This window comes from Lonchura striata, chromosome 8, assembly GCF_046129695.1.
Source record: "Lonchura striata isolate bLonStr1 chromosome 8, bLonStr1.mat, whole genome shotgun sequence".
In the NCBI taxonomy this organism is placed as follows: domain Eukaryota; kingdom Metazoa; phylum Chordata; class Aves; order Passeriformes; family Estrildidae; genus Lonchura; species Lonchura striata.
Genome location: NC_134610.1, coordinates 17109566 through 17127392, shown reverse-complemented (window position 1 = coordinate 17127392; position 17827 = coordinate 17109566). Strand labels below are relative to the sequence as shown.

Here is a 17827-nt window from a genome sequence, read left to right as displayed (position 1 = left end):
GCACTTTCTTGGTGAGAGGCAACACCTTTCAAGTTAGGGGTGAGATAAACCAGTGCCTTAAACATATTGTCTCAGAGTGGAGAATGATAAAATTTAAAAAAAAAAAAAAAAAAAAAAAAAACCACCACCAACAAAAAAATCCCCACAAACATCCTGAAGCTGTCATTCCCTTCAAAACAGCCGAAGGAAGGGGGAAGAAGGGAGGAGAGTTTAAAAGCAACAAAAGCCCAAAATTTAAGAAAATTCACCTTTCTGTGTTATGAATTCATGCATAATTTTTAGGCTCTGGAACATGATAAAGGCAACAATTTATTTCACAGTGCATTGCTTAGGATTTCAAATTTGGGACAGGTGTCTCTACTTTTACCTAGCAACAAATGAAGGATGAGGAATATCATGAGCTTCACTTACTTGCAAAATTTGAATAAGATCTTCTCAAACACTAAAACTGGTCCTGTGCTGCCAAGTATAGTGAGAGGCTGTCCACCAAAAAGAGAGTAGGCAATTCCAGTCATGGATGCTCCAAACAGCGATTCTATTGCACTCTGAATGTGATACAGAGAGAAGTGTCCATAAATTTTCAAACAGGTTCTTTTTGCAATGGCTTAGTCCGTAGCCTTCTAAACATTGAAACACCAATATATAAAGGTGATTCATGCAACAGTAAGGAAATACTAACCACAAAACTAGGAATGTAAGTTTGTTTTAAAAGTTCAGATTTAACACATACTATACGACCTTCAGTTGCTTCTCCCAGCAGACCACCGAATGTGATGACAGGAGACATGCAAGCACAGTAGAGAAACAAAAATGATGCCAGACACTGCAAACTGAGAGCATCCCTGAAGTCACTCCAGAAGAAGGGAGCTTTTCGTTTGATATCTAATATTAATCCTCCAAAAAATCTAAAGAAAACATAGAAGAGCTCAAATTAATTAAGGTGGCACACAAAACTTTCTTCTACAATATTGTTTCAACCACACTGGAGAGAAGCTATGGTTCCTTGATCAAATGATACATACTCTTATGTTTCACCCTTCATAAAAAAATAAGTTTATAGGAAACCTGTCATTGTAACTTCAACCAGGAAATTATTGTGGTTTTAAAACAAATTAATTTCCATGTCTCTTTTATAAATTCTTCAACTAATCATCCAGACACCAAAGTTGTGAACAGTTGCTTGTACCCATGCACTAAATCAAGCTGCTTATTATATAAAATAATTCTTTACATTTGTTTAATCAGAGAGTTCCTATTTGCCCACATATTCATATATAGAGCTTCACATTCTTTATTTGACAACCTGTTCTAAATACACTTGATGATAGAAATGAATATACGCTACCATTTTTCAAGGACAAGAACTGTCATCTTTAGTCATTTACACTGTGTCAAGTATAATCAAATATTTAGGAACAGACGGTCCCTTACAAAATACCATACAGCTAAAGTAAATAACCCCACAATGCTCTTTTCCTCACAGGCACACAATGTATCAGATGCTGCTGAGGTAAAAAAGAAGGTTTAGTGCAACTACCTCCTAAATATTAAAACAATCTTTCAAGCTGTCAATTGGCAGATTCTCTGGTGAGTGAACAACTTCCAGCCAGACTGGCCATCACCTCCCCTGCCCCAGTGTACACCAGCACTGCAGCTGAATCTTTAGCTTTATGCTAAAGGTAGGAACAATATTTAAATATCAGGAGGCAGCAAAGTAAAAGAAACATCTATATGTAACAACTACACTGCATTAAAGCAGCCATTGACAGCTGATGCACTTACACCACACCATATTAGATGAGAGAAAACAAGTATTCCTTGGGGAAAATTCTTCATTCTGTATACTGCAGCCACCAGGGTAACCACAGCCTCATCTGGACATATCATGGCTTACTGTGGTAAAAAAGAAACGCTAGAGCTGCACAACCCAGAAACTTCAACTACAAGGTAGCTGAAAGTATTCATAATAAGCTGCACAACACTATACCAAGTTCTCCTTCATCCTATGCTAAACCAAGAAACATTAATCAAGCTTAAGAAAGGTCTGGCCTTGTAAATATCAGAGAAAGGAGCTTGCAATAAATACAATGAGAAAACTCAAACCCTCTTGCCCTCTCCTGCTCTGTGCAGACGAGTAGGTGTTGTCCTCCTCAGCTACAAGGCACATACAAATCAGGACAAATGCCTGAAAGAAATCATGCACCAAAACACTTCTGAGAGAACCAGACCCTTGTGATTCCTTTGAACGTCACTATGAACTGTTTGAATGCGTTTTCACTAACTTTCCAGTGCGTTGCAGTTCTGGTCCAGAGTGTCCTCCAGGATGCTCTGCTTCCCCATGGGCTGCAGTTCCATTTGGCACTCCTGGGATCTTGCGCTTCTCCTACCAGAAGGAAAAGATATTTCTCGTGGGTTTTAGTAACAAAACAGGCTCTGAAAGTTAAAAGCTTAAACATAAAAATTTCATTTTAAAATTCATCAACATAACCTCCTCATAAACTGTAAAGGAGTTCTCTTGCCAGTTAAAACTAAAAAGAATTGTGTTTCTTTGAAATTTAAACAATTGATCACAAAAAATCTTGTATTATAAACATTTTAAAGAGTAACAAGCCTGGATCAATTCTTGCAATAGGCTTAGGACAAAAGCAAATTATTAGGACAAAACCATGGCTATTTGGAATAATCAAGGATGTTTAAGACCACTTAGAACTGCCTGTATTTACTCAGGAGAGAACTAGTATTGGACTTAACGAAATGTCATCACTATACTGTATGCTTGTACGTCAAGGGTTCTTCTAGAGAAAATTAACCTAAGATAAAAAGAGAGCTATGCAACACATAGCGACTCTGCTAAATGCTAAATTAATGAGACTTAAATCTACATAATAAAAATTCGTAACAACTCTTAAAAGTGTCTGAATTTTACACTGTACAAACCTGAGAGGGAACATTTTTAGGTGGTTCTATTCGAATTGTTGGGTCCCACTCTCCAGGAGGGAGAACAGTAACCTGATCAAGAAACTCATCAATTCCAGACACCAAGTCATTGCGGTCCTTTGCTTTGTAAGCAACATCATGGAATACCTGTGAAAAATTAAGAAGTGTGTGTGGGAGGAAAGAGAGATGGAAAAAGGAACTCTCTCTAAAATAATGGCCCCACTTCTCTGAAATAGAACACACTTTGTAAAGTTCTCACTGAGCAAACAATCTCAGCTACAACTGAAAATAGCTTGGGGTATAGAGTTCTCATAGAAATTCCAGCTGCTACAGAAAAAGATCCTTATGGCTGCTAAATATTCTAGAGATTTTGCAGTTTAAACTAAGTTAAATCCACTGGAGAGCAACTGTGTAAAATGGAACCTTACTGGTGAAGACATCTTCACTTATGAATATTGTTTCTCATTTGTTATCCCCTTACAGCAGCATAATCTGGGCTGTCACAGATCATGAAATGAGCTAGAATGCTCCTTGTCATCACCAGAATGATTAGCCACAATTCCTCTGAAGGATTGGAGATTCCCTATTACACCTCTTCAGTCAGTACAAAACTGAACCATGAATAAAAATACCTCATCCGTCATTAGTGTTGCAATTGATCTCCCAATCTCATGGTATTGTTGGCCTTTACCCAGTGGTCCAAGAAGAATAAACAAAAATCTGCAAATTAAAAGTAGATTTGATAAATTGTAAAGCATAAATGGTTGAAATATAAATATTACAGAAATATTTATCTAAAATGTGCACTAGAAGAATCTCTCAGATAAACACTATATATAATCTCCTTCAAGATCCTCACACATGCATTTAAACATGAAGCATTGCTTAGAAAAAGAATGTGAAAATAGCTTCCAAAAATATATCATAAGCTTAACCGTCAGTCTTGATTGAGGCTACCAAAACCTCCTTACATAACAAACCTTAACTTACATAATAAATGCATGCAATTCTAATCTACGTACAGAACACATTAATTTATTTAATTCTGTTAATTCAACAAAATGGTTATGGTTACATAAATTATTGCAATATTGGAGAAGTTAAATTAACCCAAATAAAAATAATTTTTATATCATTTTCACTCCCATTAAGGCTCTGGACAGCCTCTACTTGAGGCTGTAGGCAAGTAAAGTTCTATAAAAGGCAGAGGATTTGTTCAAATGAACTAACTAAAATTCTCAGTTTTGCTAAAATGCAAAAGACAATATTTTGATGTGTATTACTGTTTTGTTTTTTTTTTTTGTTTTTTTTTTTACATACAAATTTTTGCAGAAACATTTAATTGTCCTAATTTGTAGCTATTTTTATTTTGACCAAAAATCAAGAAATCTGTTATTTTCCTTTTGGTGGTTTTTTTTTTGCCTCGTGGGAATCTGGGGGAAATTAAAAGGAAAAGCTTTTGCCAAAGCCAGTTCACTCCCCTCAGTGTTTCTTATACACATGCAAGAACTGGAAAACATCAAAAAAGTAATATCCAAAGTAACTACAAAGTACTTCTCAAAGAAAATGTTTATCTGATTAGGAGAAAGGATCTGAGTCTCAGCATTGCATTTCATAGCATAACATGGGTGTCATATGCAAGTGTCCTGATTATCACAAACTGGAATACGTTACTGCCTACTGTTGGAATTCTACTTTCACAGAAACTAAAAGAGGGAAGGGGAAAGACAAAATATGCGTACAAACATATGTGAAAATTAATTTTAAAAAAGGGGGGGAATTCTGCAATAATATTTAGGTCACTGAACACAGATATGGAAGAATCACTTTGGAGTTTTGATCTGAATTAACCTCAGCAGGACACAATGTAACCACAGATCTATCCCAATGCCTTCTATTTGAATACAAGGTCTATTTTAGACTTTTTTTTTTTAATTCCTCATTATTATTTTTCAGAATAAAAGTATTCCATCAGAAGAAGTTTCAACTTGGAAAAAAATTAATCTAAAACAAATTTATGGTTAAAAGTCACATTCGGTACCATGCAAAGTAAATTTTTGAAGAAGTAATATTTTTGAAAAATATATTTACAGCATGTTCTCCATCCATTCACTCACTATCCCTAGTCAACCAAATCACACACTTTGCTTTTTTCCTTTTCTCAATTCCATCTTTATTTTTTTTTTTAGCATAATTATGCAGTATCACACAAGTAGTTTCAGTTCTAGATGAAATATTCTACAAAGCTGAATATTTCACCTTAGTGAAATATTTCATCTGGAGTAATACCAGTTTGTATAGGATAAACTGTGTGTTATAACCTACATTTCTACATCTGTGCAGTACTCAAAACTAGCACGTGTCTGAATTTACCCACACATCATTTACAGCAGGAGCGGCAGGCCAAGAGATGTCTTTGTTAAAGAGCAAACCAAATTCCTCACTCAGTAAATGGCAAAGCCGAGGGTCCCATCAGCCTGTCCCCACAAGGTACTCAGGAAAACACGAAGCAAAATCAGCCCAAGTGTACCTGGTTGGAATTGGAACTTCAGCCAGTCCTGTAAGCAGCACTGCAGGAGACAACCTAACAAAAGCCACCACAGCACGGTCCAGGAACTCGAGCTCACCAACTAAGATGTTCGATGCTTCAGCTCCAGGTGGTATCTTTTTCATGAAGTGTAGGTCAACCTGGAAAAAGTATATTAAATTACAGCTTAAAAGTTCCTCACAGGGAAATTTTTTCCCCCTGCTTTTTTGACAGACACTTGCTGATTGCTGCACTGTAACTTTGGGTATTTCAGTTATACAGTTCCACTGTTCTTGTCTGTTGAGTATTTTTCTTTAAATAAAAATGTTTCTCTAAACCAAACTAGACATTAATTATTTGACTAAGTTTTCTTGGAAACAAAGCATCGCAGAATTAATTTATAAAGACAACAAATCAAATTCAAAATATTTTAAGAATATAGGATTAATTGCCTAGTAATGCTTTTTATCTATACTCATAAGAGCATGAATAATTAAAAACAATCATAACAGTAGAAGAAATTAAGACAGCTTATTTTTCCACAATTAACAATTCTGGAAATCAGTAATCTGCAGTTCATAGTTGTTGAGTTATTATCTCACTGAGAAGAATTGTGTGTACTAGATTCCAGTACACACAATTTTCCCTTTTTTACTCTGAGATACATTTTTGTTTTCAGATTTAATGGAAGAGAGTTGCCCTACTGCTGAAAGTAACAGAAAATAATCTATCATGAGCATTGACAGTCTCAAGAGCAAATGGAAAGAACAATGCAGAAGAAAAGTTTGGAATTTTAGGCAGCAATGTTGACTTTTGCAGGTTGAAAGAAAAGCAGAGACACAGTTTCATCAGGACATTGCTACCATAGGCTCAAGGTATTTGTGTAGTATTGTGTGACTCTAGGCTTTACTCTGTAACAAAGACTGACATGGAGTAATAAAGTATATAATGTATGTCTGATTTAATTATGCACCAGTATTGTCTACATTTCAAAATGCATTAATTTTGTCATTTGCTTTCCTTTTATTAATCTAAACACAACAACAGCAACCAAATCCAATATAAACTGTTAAAGTGGACCATTTTAATGTCTATCTTACAGCCATCTGTCAGTACTAGTTTGCATAGTTTTTGGTAATATTTAGAAAATTGTTTTCTTGCAAATGGCTCTGGCACTAAATCAGAATTCAGATATAACACAGTTGCCTGTGTAATGAATCTTGGTTTGCTGAGATCACAAAGAGATATCTAATGCTTCCCTAAGCTACAAAGATGACTAAATATCTCACTAAGCTAAACAAGAACCAGATCAACCTGGAAGGTTGGAGACCAAGTACTTTTCAAGGTAAATTGAGAAAGTGAGGTAAATTCTATTCCCCATTCAAATCACAAAATAACTCTTTAGGATTAAATACATAACTAAGGTTCAACCAGCATTCAGAACCAGTCAGTTGCTTCACATGGTATTTGAAAGACCAAACTGTGTCAGTGTGTGACAGGGGTTTGTCTCAGAAATACAGAGCACAGGAAAGTTGCTGAGAAAAGGGATTTGGGTACAGTTTCTTTATACATTTTGTGTCTCTGGGCAATTAATGTTCCCTTCAATCTTTGGCATAAGAGGTAGAAATGAGCCAGCTGAAGCTCTTAAACCATCACCCCCATTCTGTTCAGACAAGGGGTAAAGTGGTGCTCCACATCACCCGGAGAACACCAAGTCCTGGTAGTGGCAGCAGAGGAAGAGGAGTGACACATTTACAGCAAAAACCATCTCTCCATGCTACTGAAGTAACACTCAAGACAGTTTTTAGTGCCTGTCTCACATTTTTCATAGATAGATACCAATACAATCGACACAGTCTCAATGCTGTACCCAGATGAAGTCAGCTTTTTGAATCAACTCCAAATTTGGAATATTAGATATAGCCCAAGGGAGACAGATTAGCAAGGAGAGAATATGTGGGGTAGTCAAAGGTGATTTTTTTGTAGAAGATAAATGAATTTAATATCTGGAACAAAATTAGAGCAAGAAATCACAATACTCAAGAGAAAATTAGTGTACTGCTCTACTTTCCTCTCAATCTGTGCATATAATTCCAATTATAACCATTGGGAGTTATTGCAATAGCACGTTTCAAGGGGAAACGGCACTTATGCATCTTCAAAAAGATAAATGGATCTATTTAAATTCAGTCAAAAAGAAAGGTATTAGATTACAATCCTTTACTGTTATTTCATTCCTCCTAAAAAAAGTTGATCCTTTCATAAGCCTGACATCCTTGTTGGCATCCGTCATTGTTGAGGTTAGAAAAAGATGAAATGTTGATTTATTCCAGCTAATTTAAATGGGAATAGCTCTTTTGATCAGCAAAGCTTCAGCACTACAAAAATAATGAGTGAAGGATCAAATGATACAGCTTCTATTCTTGTTTTAATACAAATAGAATTGCAGTTAGACAAGTGCCTGGGATTTGGATCCTACAGCACTCAAAGCAACTGGAGAAACATTCAAGAAAAGGACTACTGAAACTTAAGTAATTCCCTTCACTTCTGCATAGCTTAATTTTGAATAGATAATTTTATTCATATTTTATATCCTTTATGAATTTTATATCTTTATATTAGAACACTTGCAAAAACAATTAATTTTACTTAAGACTTTAATATAAATATCATTAAATCGATATTGTACCTGAATTTTTAAAGCATTATAATTTTAGTTTGAAATATGTTTAAAGGATTAATTTTAAATTTTTAACAACCCGACACTGTTTATAGATGTTCTCGCAGCCTCTGTAGAAATGTGCTTCATAATACATTCCCAGACAGCCTCCTTTTTTCTCATTGTCATTGAAAGAAAGCTCTGTTTCCCCTCTTATTTCAGCCATATACAATTCATAGTCTGGAATGTTCAGTCAGAAATTCAAATGATGCAAATAGCTACTGCTGCTAGGAAATAAGTCTGGCACCAGATGGAGCAATCACATAACTCTACTTTTAGCTCAGCAGCACTAACATTAAAATTCAACAGACTCAAAGTGCTGTTCTTCAGAATTTTGGTTTGAATCACCTTTCTTCACTTACTCAACCTTTGTTGCATTAATGTGTCAGCTGAAGTCATCTATCCCTGTCAGGCCTGTCATCTGCATCCATTGTGACTGTCTTAGGTACATACAGACTTCTTACACAAATTAGGATTCTCCTTCACATTAAAGCTGGAAAGCTGTTTGCTTTTCTTTGCTATCTAACATTGAACTGTCATTGCAATCTCCACTACTGAGCAGTTAACATCTTTTGTAAAGTGTACTGAAAGATCTTGGCTTGCAGAAGAATTAAGTTATAGGTTTACAGAAACACATTCTGTTTGAGACATCTGGAATCCACGAGTTCAGGTTATAAAAAGCATCGTTTGCATTCATGCATCACTTCTACAGAAAGTAAAAATCTGAGGTAAATGTGAATTATATGAATTTAAAATTACTTTCCTACTTAGAAAATTTTCTGTTAACTTGTAAAATTTTCCCTACAAATATACACCTATGGCATTAAATTTATCTGTACTCCTAAACTCTGATTTCCTCTTACATATAATTTAGAAAGAAAATGCAAGCTTCTGTTTTATCATACAGAAACTGCAATGCAGTGCACACAAAAATTCAATGCTAAAGTAAAATCTACGTTACTGACTTCTCCTGACTCACATAGATTCATTTTATTTAATTTTAAATATCTATTTGATAGTCAGGAAGCTGTCTTCACCATCAGTGAACACTTACCTTGCTGAAGTCAACAGTGCTGTTTTCTCTGCTCACATCATTTTTGTTTTCAATACAGGCTGGAGTAGCCTGTGGGGAAACAACCTGACCTGCTAAAAAAAGTATCATTATTACAGAATACAAACAGTTCTATAAATAAAACAACATCCAGTGACATAATTATAAGAGCACTACATACATTTCATGTCATAGATATATGATCCACCAAGACATGGCGTTTGAATTAAAAACTTATTTAGAATAGCACATTCTCAAAAGACAGAACATTCATCATGTGTGGTTAGGAAAGTGACAAGGTAATTTAGAAAATATAAAATATACTGTTAGATATTAGAAGACAAAATTTCTATACCAATTAAAGCATACAATTCTAAAGATATACATTTGGAGAAAGTCCTGCCTTCACATAGCTTTTGAAAATAATTTGAGGAGCTGCCAATTTTGGGTAATATCTGTCTACAAAAGTAATCCTCATTGACTTAAATAGGATTACAAATTTTTACAAAGTTACTCATGTGTATAAGTATGTCCTGATTATAACAACTACAAAACACAACATAAAAGTGAACTGGTATAAAAATAAATATATTGGAAAATAACTGATTTATAAGCTCAGTATTGAAAAACGTGATTACGGACATGTATAAAACAAATGTTTCAGTAAACACATTTTCAAAAAAATTCCAGCGAGGATTTAGTAAAATATTTTAAAGACATTTTAAAAACATCTCAAGATGAGAAATGTTTAAATGCACCTCAGTCTTGTGGAAGCAAAGAGCAAGTCTTTTGACAAACAGAATTTTGCCAACAAAAGCTCAAAAAGAAAAAATGAAGTCAAGTAACAAGTTTATGTCATATAAAGCATATTTTTACTTAAAGCCAACATTTCCCCAGCACATGGCCAGAGCCCACCGTGCACACTCTGTGGGGCTGGTACAATGGCACAAACCACAGGGCACAAACCCCACAGGGGCACTGGCCATGCCCTGCTTGCTTTCACTATTTCTCCCTCTCTGGCATGTCAGAAGCCACACACAGCTCTGAACACCACAATAAAGTACAAGAGAAAGTACCAAACATATGAGCCAGCTATCTCTTACTGCCCTAACACATACCCAGGAATAACTACGGAGTCCAACTGGCCCAGAGTCAGCATCTCGTGCCCAGCATATATTTGTTTCCATAGCGAATAAAGTCTCTCATATGACTGAGAAATGATGATGTGAAAACATTGGTTCTGGTGAAAATCAACCTAAACTTGCACAGTAACAAAGACCATATGTTCATGATATTTGAAGCTGAAGACAGTCAGGAAGTCCTAAGCTAGGCACATTGTCTGGGCAATTCCAGGAGGCACAGTGTGGCCCCTCACAGTGCTGGGACTCACCCGCAGCCCAGGCACGTCCCCATCCCAGCCTGCACTGAGCACTTGCAGGATCCAGCCTGGACAGGACCAGGCACTTGCAAGAGCACCTCAGCCACTGCCAAAATGCTGAAGTACCCAGTTTCTGTCACAGCTCAGCAACCCAGGAACCCTAAGTCTGGTCATGAATTCCCAGCTGAAACACTTGCTTAAGGAAAATGCTGGTTTTCATGAAAAATCAACGCGTCATTTTCCACTAGACAAATCTGCCATGACACAAAACAGGTTTTAGACTCATTTGTGCATCCTGGCAGCACAGACAGAGATAGTGTACCTTGATCAGGTAGTACATTAACAGAATGTTTAAAAATATATTGCTAGAAATCCTATCTTTAAACTGCAAGTATTTCCATTTTTCTCTCTGATTCAGGGCAAGGACAGATCAAAATAAGAATAGAAATCAGGGCTTTTGTTCAGCTCTACAGTGAAATAAACAGAGAATGACAAACAGACATGACAAGCATGTAAATCTAAGCAAGCAGAATACAAATAAAGTCAGGCTTCAAATTTACATATGACAAAAATAAAGGATTGATTTTAGAAATCCACATATTAATGTAAATTAAAGAAATTAATCTAAAAAGAGGCTATTAATTCCTACATGTCACAGGAGGAAACTTTTGCAAAACAGAAGCCAGAAATTATTACATATGCAAGGTATTTACAAACAGTCATTATTCAATTTGTCGGTTTTAATTAGAACTGAAAGAAAAATAGAGTTCCAACATTGTTACACAATCACCTTTACAATATGTATTCTAGTGCACTAATTCACATTGTAATTCTTTTTCTGTATTGTTTACTTAGCAGTCCTAGAATTATTTTCACAGGACTCATCCTGTAGTATTACAGCTATTAAAAATCATTAATATAAAAACTATAAAAAAATTATTATGTTCTATTTTGGGTATTTTATTAATGTGACAAAAATAACCCTTCCACTTATTCAAATAGAGAAGTCATAAAGTGCTCAGGGAAAGTTTCTGTCTTAACTTACTCCCAAAAAATTAAAATCTAGTAATATAAAACCTGCTGATTCTTCATCTTTTCCTTTTAAACACTTCTCTATACTGTGGATGTATGAAAAGGGAAATAGTTGTGTTGTAATAATTACTCATACTAATATACATATTACATTAGAAAGATGCTACAGGAAAGTAACAGAAATAGTAGTTCATCATCTTTCTCTTGCTAATTAGGCATTTGCACTTTTTTTTCTGGACCCAAAAATTCAAGAAAATGAGACCAGAAATATCTGCCAGAGAAAAATATATTGACCAACAAAGGAGTCAAAGCATGGACCCCCTGTTTAAATACTGAAGTTTTAACATCATAATTGGAGGTGTCAAAAGCAATCAGCATAACAGCCCAGAGGACTTTTAAACCTTGTGTCCACTTTTCTTTTAGGAGAAAAATATGTAAAGATATACATAGAAGGGATAAAAAGCCACCACCAGTAAGTATGTGAAGTTTTTAAGAATAGCATATGTTCTTTTTCTGTGCCAACAGAAGACCTCAAACTTTGATTTACCCATATGCTGGAGTAATCTGAAAGAACACAAGTTTTACCTTGAGGCAGAAAGACATACTTAAATAGATCTACAACTTCGGACAGCTTTCTGGAGCATGGAACAACAAGTTTGCATTTTTTACTGTATTGAGTAACAATCAAGGATACAAGGTAGAGACAAGAGGTAATCTCTTTTCACAAAAAAAAAAAAAAAAAAAAAACAAACCAAACCAAAAAAAAAAACCAAAAAAAAAAACCACACCAAAGTAACCCCAAACTCAAGCCAGATTTTAAATATTTGTCATGGGTTTGTTTTTTTTTTTTTTGAGCTGAAATTATGGGGTTTAGGCTGCTACAAATGGTGAAGGCATAAGCCATCAACTCCCTAAAAGAGGCAATAAGAGCAGCAACAGTCTCACCATTCCACACTCTCCTGCCTTCTCCTCACCAGCTCCATTTCAGCATTCCAAGCAAAATGGTTATTTACATACTGTATGGGGTTAAATACAGAATTTTGTTCTTCAAGAGTGCAATGTAATACTTTTAGTCACTATAAAGCTGAAGCCTCGACTTATCCTGCAGGCCACCTACATAAAGCACATGAAAATCTGCATTCTTCAAGAATGCATCAGAGCCACTCACACAGTTTTAGGAATCAAATGCATAATGTGGCATAATCGAAATATCCAGGGTACATACAAAGGAATTTAATACATAACAGATAAAACCATATAATTGGTGTAACAGCTTTCCTATGTAATAAAAAGCCAATATCGGCACAGTCTTAAATCTTTGTTTTAAAAAATTGGCAGTATCGCTAAAAAGGTATCTTTTTTAGATAATGTGAAATTGCCAGAGCTTTGAGTAGGGCAAGAATTCACACAAAAACCACTCTTTCATGCAAAGTCAAGGCACTTATAAATCAAAATACGGTCCACATTTGTTACAGAAACAGAAGTTTGCATTTGCAGATACAGTTTGCCATTTTTGAGACAGTTAGTCCTGGCAAATTAAAAAAAAAAAAAATAATCCCAGTAAATTAATATCACATGTAACATATTCTTCCTCCCTAAAATGTAGAACTTAAGATATTTAACTATGTGCATTGTGGTTGTTCAAAATCCAAGATTTCTCTAGAACTTCAACAACAAAAACGCAGAACAACGTAGTCAGACACAAATCACAGTTAATGGAAACAAACTGGATGCAACCAACACATCAAAGGTAACTAAACCAGAAAAGAAGCTGCTTATTTTTCTAAACCATACATGTTAGTTCCCATTCAGAAAAAAAAAAATCCTCATTTTCAAACTTCTTCAATCTTCAGACTTTTCACTGCAACTAGCCACCAATTATCCAAATTTAAATGGACAACACTGTCCAATTCAAAGATTGAAAACCAGTATGTTTTCTTCAGTATATGACAAAATTCTTATACAACAGAGCATTGACAGCATCTCTGCAGGCTGAATTGCATGTGTGCATTTAGGCCTCCTGATGAACAACTTTTTTAAACAGTGGGGAATCATGTCACTCCCATTGTACCTCTATAACTACAGGGAGATTTGGTGTTCACTAATGATATAAAATTTAAGAGGATGAGAAAGAAGTCACTTTAGCTGTTTTTCTAATGCTAGGCCTGAATATCTCAAGCATAATTCACATGAAGTCATGCAGTCTAAACTAAAATGCTGTGATTTGCAGTTTTATAAATTGATGCAAGAAAATGAACTTAATAAAGAAATGGCTGTCCCCCCACCAAAACAACAAATTCCACAAAAACTTCTCTTCAGTGTGCTACAGCTGTGGACAAAGGCCTGAGGTATCTTTTTAAATTACTATAGCAAGAAGTTGTATGCTGACAGGAAATTGATATGAAGATATGGGTGTACATTTGCAATGATCTGAAGCCCAAGCAAGAATAGGTATTTATACTACCTCTGAACCTTCAGGGAGTTTACAGAACCCAAAGGATAGGAGATGAGGAAGGTACAAAGATGAGATGAGCCTGTTAGAGACAGATACAACAAAGACAGAGCAAATAAAGAAATACAAAGATGAATGATACAGTTTTATACGTACAGATTACACATTTTATCATGGGTACAAGTAAATGTAAAGAAAGAAAGAATAAACAGATGAAAATGTTCATAAATACAAGTTATATTTTAGTAGTAGAAAAACCCGTGGAAAATATAGCTGGATTCAAATATATACATTTGAGAAGAATTTAAAACATGAAATACTGCACTAGCAACCTAAAGACTGAATTAACTATTATTGAGCTTGTCTTCTCTTTAAGATAAACTGAAGCAATTCCCCTAATCCAGACCCAATACTTCAGAAAACTTGTGAGCATATCAATGGCATTGGTTGTGATTTACTCACAAAATGAAAGTGCATGGTCATATATTTAGGAATACCTCCCCACCCTCTTCACGGGGCTTCATGTCATGTCCAGATTTCTCCACGTGATAGTATTGACATAGGATGTTCACATTCTGTAAGCTCACTTCAATCTTTGACATAAATCCTTGAACTGATCTTTAGAAAAGATTGGGAAACTGAAGAAGGTAACTAACACCATAACATAACTGAGAATTTTGATTTTCCAGAATACTGAAGGATACATAGGCTCCAATACCTCTGCTTGTGCTCATACTGCCACAAAAGAATGAAGTCCAAACCAGCCCATCATACTAACTGAAATAACTGGGAAAAAGGTTAAAAAGAGAATATGTCAAAATGAACAGCTTCAACAGCTCATGCTATGAACTCCAGAGATCACAAATTTAATATGCCATGCTTCCTTCAAGCTCCATGGACTGCCAATAAACCTCTGCTTGGTTTCAGAATTTCTCAGAATCAGACACGGTGTGTAATGCAACACAATTTTTACACTAATAATGTGCCTGCTCTGATAGCAAGGGATAAGAAGCTCTTATAAATGGCATAAGTATGGAACAGAAAACAGGCATAAGACCATGTTATTGTGGGTAAAGAACACTTCAGCAAGGTGCATGAAAATAAAAGTAGCTTAGCCTGCCATACTCCTCTCCTGAGCTCCTTCCTCTTGGGCTTTAACCAGTATAAGGTCTGTTAAATATTATTATAAACATTTTTTTATTTTTTTTATAGATGTATAAATGAATAAAACATACACACCCCTAGATTAAAAGTGAAACAGCCAGTCAAAACCTTTAAATGCTTATATGATGAAAACTTCTTTTCCTAACTACATTTTCACAGAATCAGTTATTTTTTCACGCCATACGTGCTTAAACTCTGAATTTCAGAACCCCTTTTATAAAAGGGGAGAGGCTTATGAAATTATTTTAGCATTCCTCTAAAACAGAGAGGTGTCATATATTTGCAGTTGACTTTGGATTTTTAGGCCATGCCATGGAGTTTACAAACACAGCTCTGAGCTATCAGAGTGTGAAACCTACTCATCTCAATGAAAATAGGTAAAATCACTTTATAAAGCAAACTTTCTAAAGATGATGTACCAATGAAAAAAATGAATCATATTTTACCTGTCTTTTATAGTATTTATGCTAAAATCACTTGCTACTCTCTATTTTGGGAATTCGGTGTCAAATTAGCCCATTAAAAAAAGATCTTTTTTTTCTGCTCTTATGCCAAATTTGACTGTCGTTTTTTTATTGGAACATCAAAAGCAGGCTTTTAATTCTCACAGTTTTGATGCCTAATGAAAAGTGAAAGTTAAACACAGCATGGCAGCATTAAAAATGCATGGTAAATCCATAGCACCCTGACATCTTAGCCCTGCAGAGGATGTGAAAAAAAGCCATTGTAAACAAAAGATAATACTACTAAATACAAAGCAAATTAATTAGATGGTGTGACAGATTCATAAACAAAGAAAAATGGAGGGACAACATATGTACAACTGTCTTCCAGCAAAGATATCACAATGGCCTGTCAGTAGTGCTGCCATATATTGAATTAATTTATGTATTCATTTTAAGACTTTGCTCTTGAACATCTGAAAATTGACACATTGATAAGCTATTGTCAAGAACTTGGACAAAGAAGAGAGTTTGAATCCTCAGCTGTACCACATAACCCACAGATCAGGGACTTCGGGCTCTGAATCACCTTTTTTACAATCAACAGACTGCTAAGGATTGTTTCCAGCTCAACTGTCTAACACTAACCCCAAGTTTAACCAAAGAGACAACTTCCTTTTGTGCAGAAAAAGTGTCCAAGTTCCCATGTCTCACTTCAGCAAGAACAAGTGTCCCTTGCAAAGCTCCTGGCAGTGCTCTTTATGAGAACTCCTGTCTCTGATGGGCTGTCAGCTCACCAGCAGCACCCAAGAGGATTTATTTGTTTCTCTCCCCGCAACCTGGAATGAAGCTTGTCATCCAGAAAGAAAAAGCAACAGTATTTTGCTTCCTCCTTTTTATTAAAAGGAGAGAAAAATACTGATGGCAATATTAGAAACATTTTATCTTCATACATTCTAGACAATGTTTATGGACAAATGGGATTAAACAGATTAAAATGATGCCTTAAATGCATTTTACCAGTTTGTCCTCAGGAAACAAGATGTGTCTTACACCACAGTTCTGGACAATAATATAAATTGTTTAAATACCTTAGTTTTTCTTTTTTTACACTTATTCAGCTTTTGGTTTTACATTATTCAAACTTTTATTTTAACAATACATTTTTATATTACTATGAGTAGCTTGTACCGACAGTCCATGGCAATCTAAAAAGAAACACAAAGCAGAGTGAGCATAACACTGTAGCTGAACTCCAGCCTTTGGGAGGCACTGGCAGAGAAAATGATCAGAAATCTCTCTGCTACTCCTGGTCAAGCTTCTAAGAACAGCAGAGTTCCTGACAGCTGAGCATTTCAGCGCAGATTCCTGCATAATTTACACACCATCTACACTTGCAAGTTACATAGGGTGAGGAAATAACTAAGAGTATGCCAGAAGAGGCACAGTTAGTGGATCTGAAACTAGGCAGCTCTCCAGAATTCTCTCTTTTCCCACTTCTTAAATCCTGGAGTAGTCAGGCAATAGCTGCCACTCAGAACCCTGAGCTGCTTATTTTTAATTGTCTTGAAAATGGAAAAAAATCTAGTTCATTTTAGAACAAAAAATTTAGACTAGATTTTCCTTTTCTAAAGCTAATACTAATTTCAAAGCAATTCAGTCAATAAAATAAGATTCAGGCTTTTTTATGTAACAGAGCAATGGATGATAAGAGAAAAACTTCTAACAAACAAATCCTCCTTGTTTAATCACAGGGCCATCATCGATTTTGAGGAGGTCAATGCAGGAGACTGCCAAACGTACAATAGCACTTAAAGGACACAAGTAGAACAACGCCTCAAATTGATTAAAAAACATCTCATCCAAAAAAGTTCATGCTTAGGACTTGTCACTGTAATTTAAATAGAAATCTGATATATTTTCACATAAGCTTCCTGAAAATTATTGAATCTCTATAGGTTATTCTATTTTTTACATATATATAATTTCTATTATGTCTATTGGTATATTTAATTTAAATTAACACATTAAAAGTGACTAAGATTTTTTTTAAAAGAGGTCAGAGCACTTGAGACATTTTCACACAAGCATTTTTTCATCTTGCAAAATAGAGAAAGACAAATG

General features: G+C 35.2%; 1 protein-coding gene across 13 annotated transcripts in view; it reads right to left on the bottom strand.

Moving 5' to 3' along the window:
* Window positions 1-17827, bottom strand: part of SLC4A10 (solute carrier family 4 member 10) — a 185536-nt gene that overhangs the window by 35357 nt on the left and 132352 nt on the right. For 10 of the 13 annotated variants that reach the window (XM_031505429.2, XM_031505427.2, XM_031505428.2 and 7 more), the window contains 7 exons: window positions 9238-9329; window positions 5468-5625; window positions 3570-3657; window positions 2938-3084; window positions 2283-2383; window positions 731-905; window positions 412-545 (listed from right to left, as the gene is read on the bottom strand). In XM_031505429.2, the coding sequence (XP_031361289.1) occupies window positions 412-545; window positions 731-905; window positions 2283-2383; window positions 2938-3084; window positions 3570-3657; window positions 5468-5625; window positions 9238-9329 (895 nt within the window). The remainder of the gene's footprint in view (window positions 1-411; window positions 546-730; window positions 906-2282; window positions 2384-2937; window positions 3085-3569; window positions 3658-5467; window positions 5626-9237; window positions 9330-17827) is intronic. The other 3 variants (XM_021528558.3, XM_021528554.3, XM_021528559.3) reach the window with 1 other exon arrangement.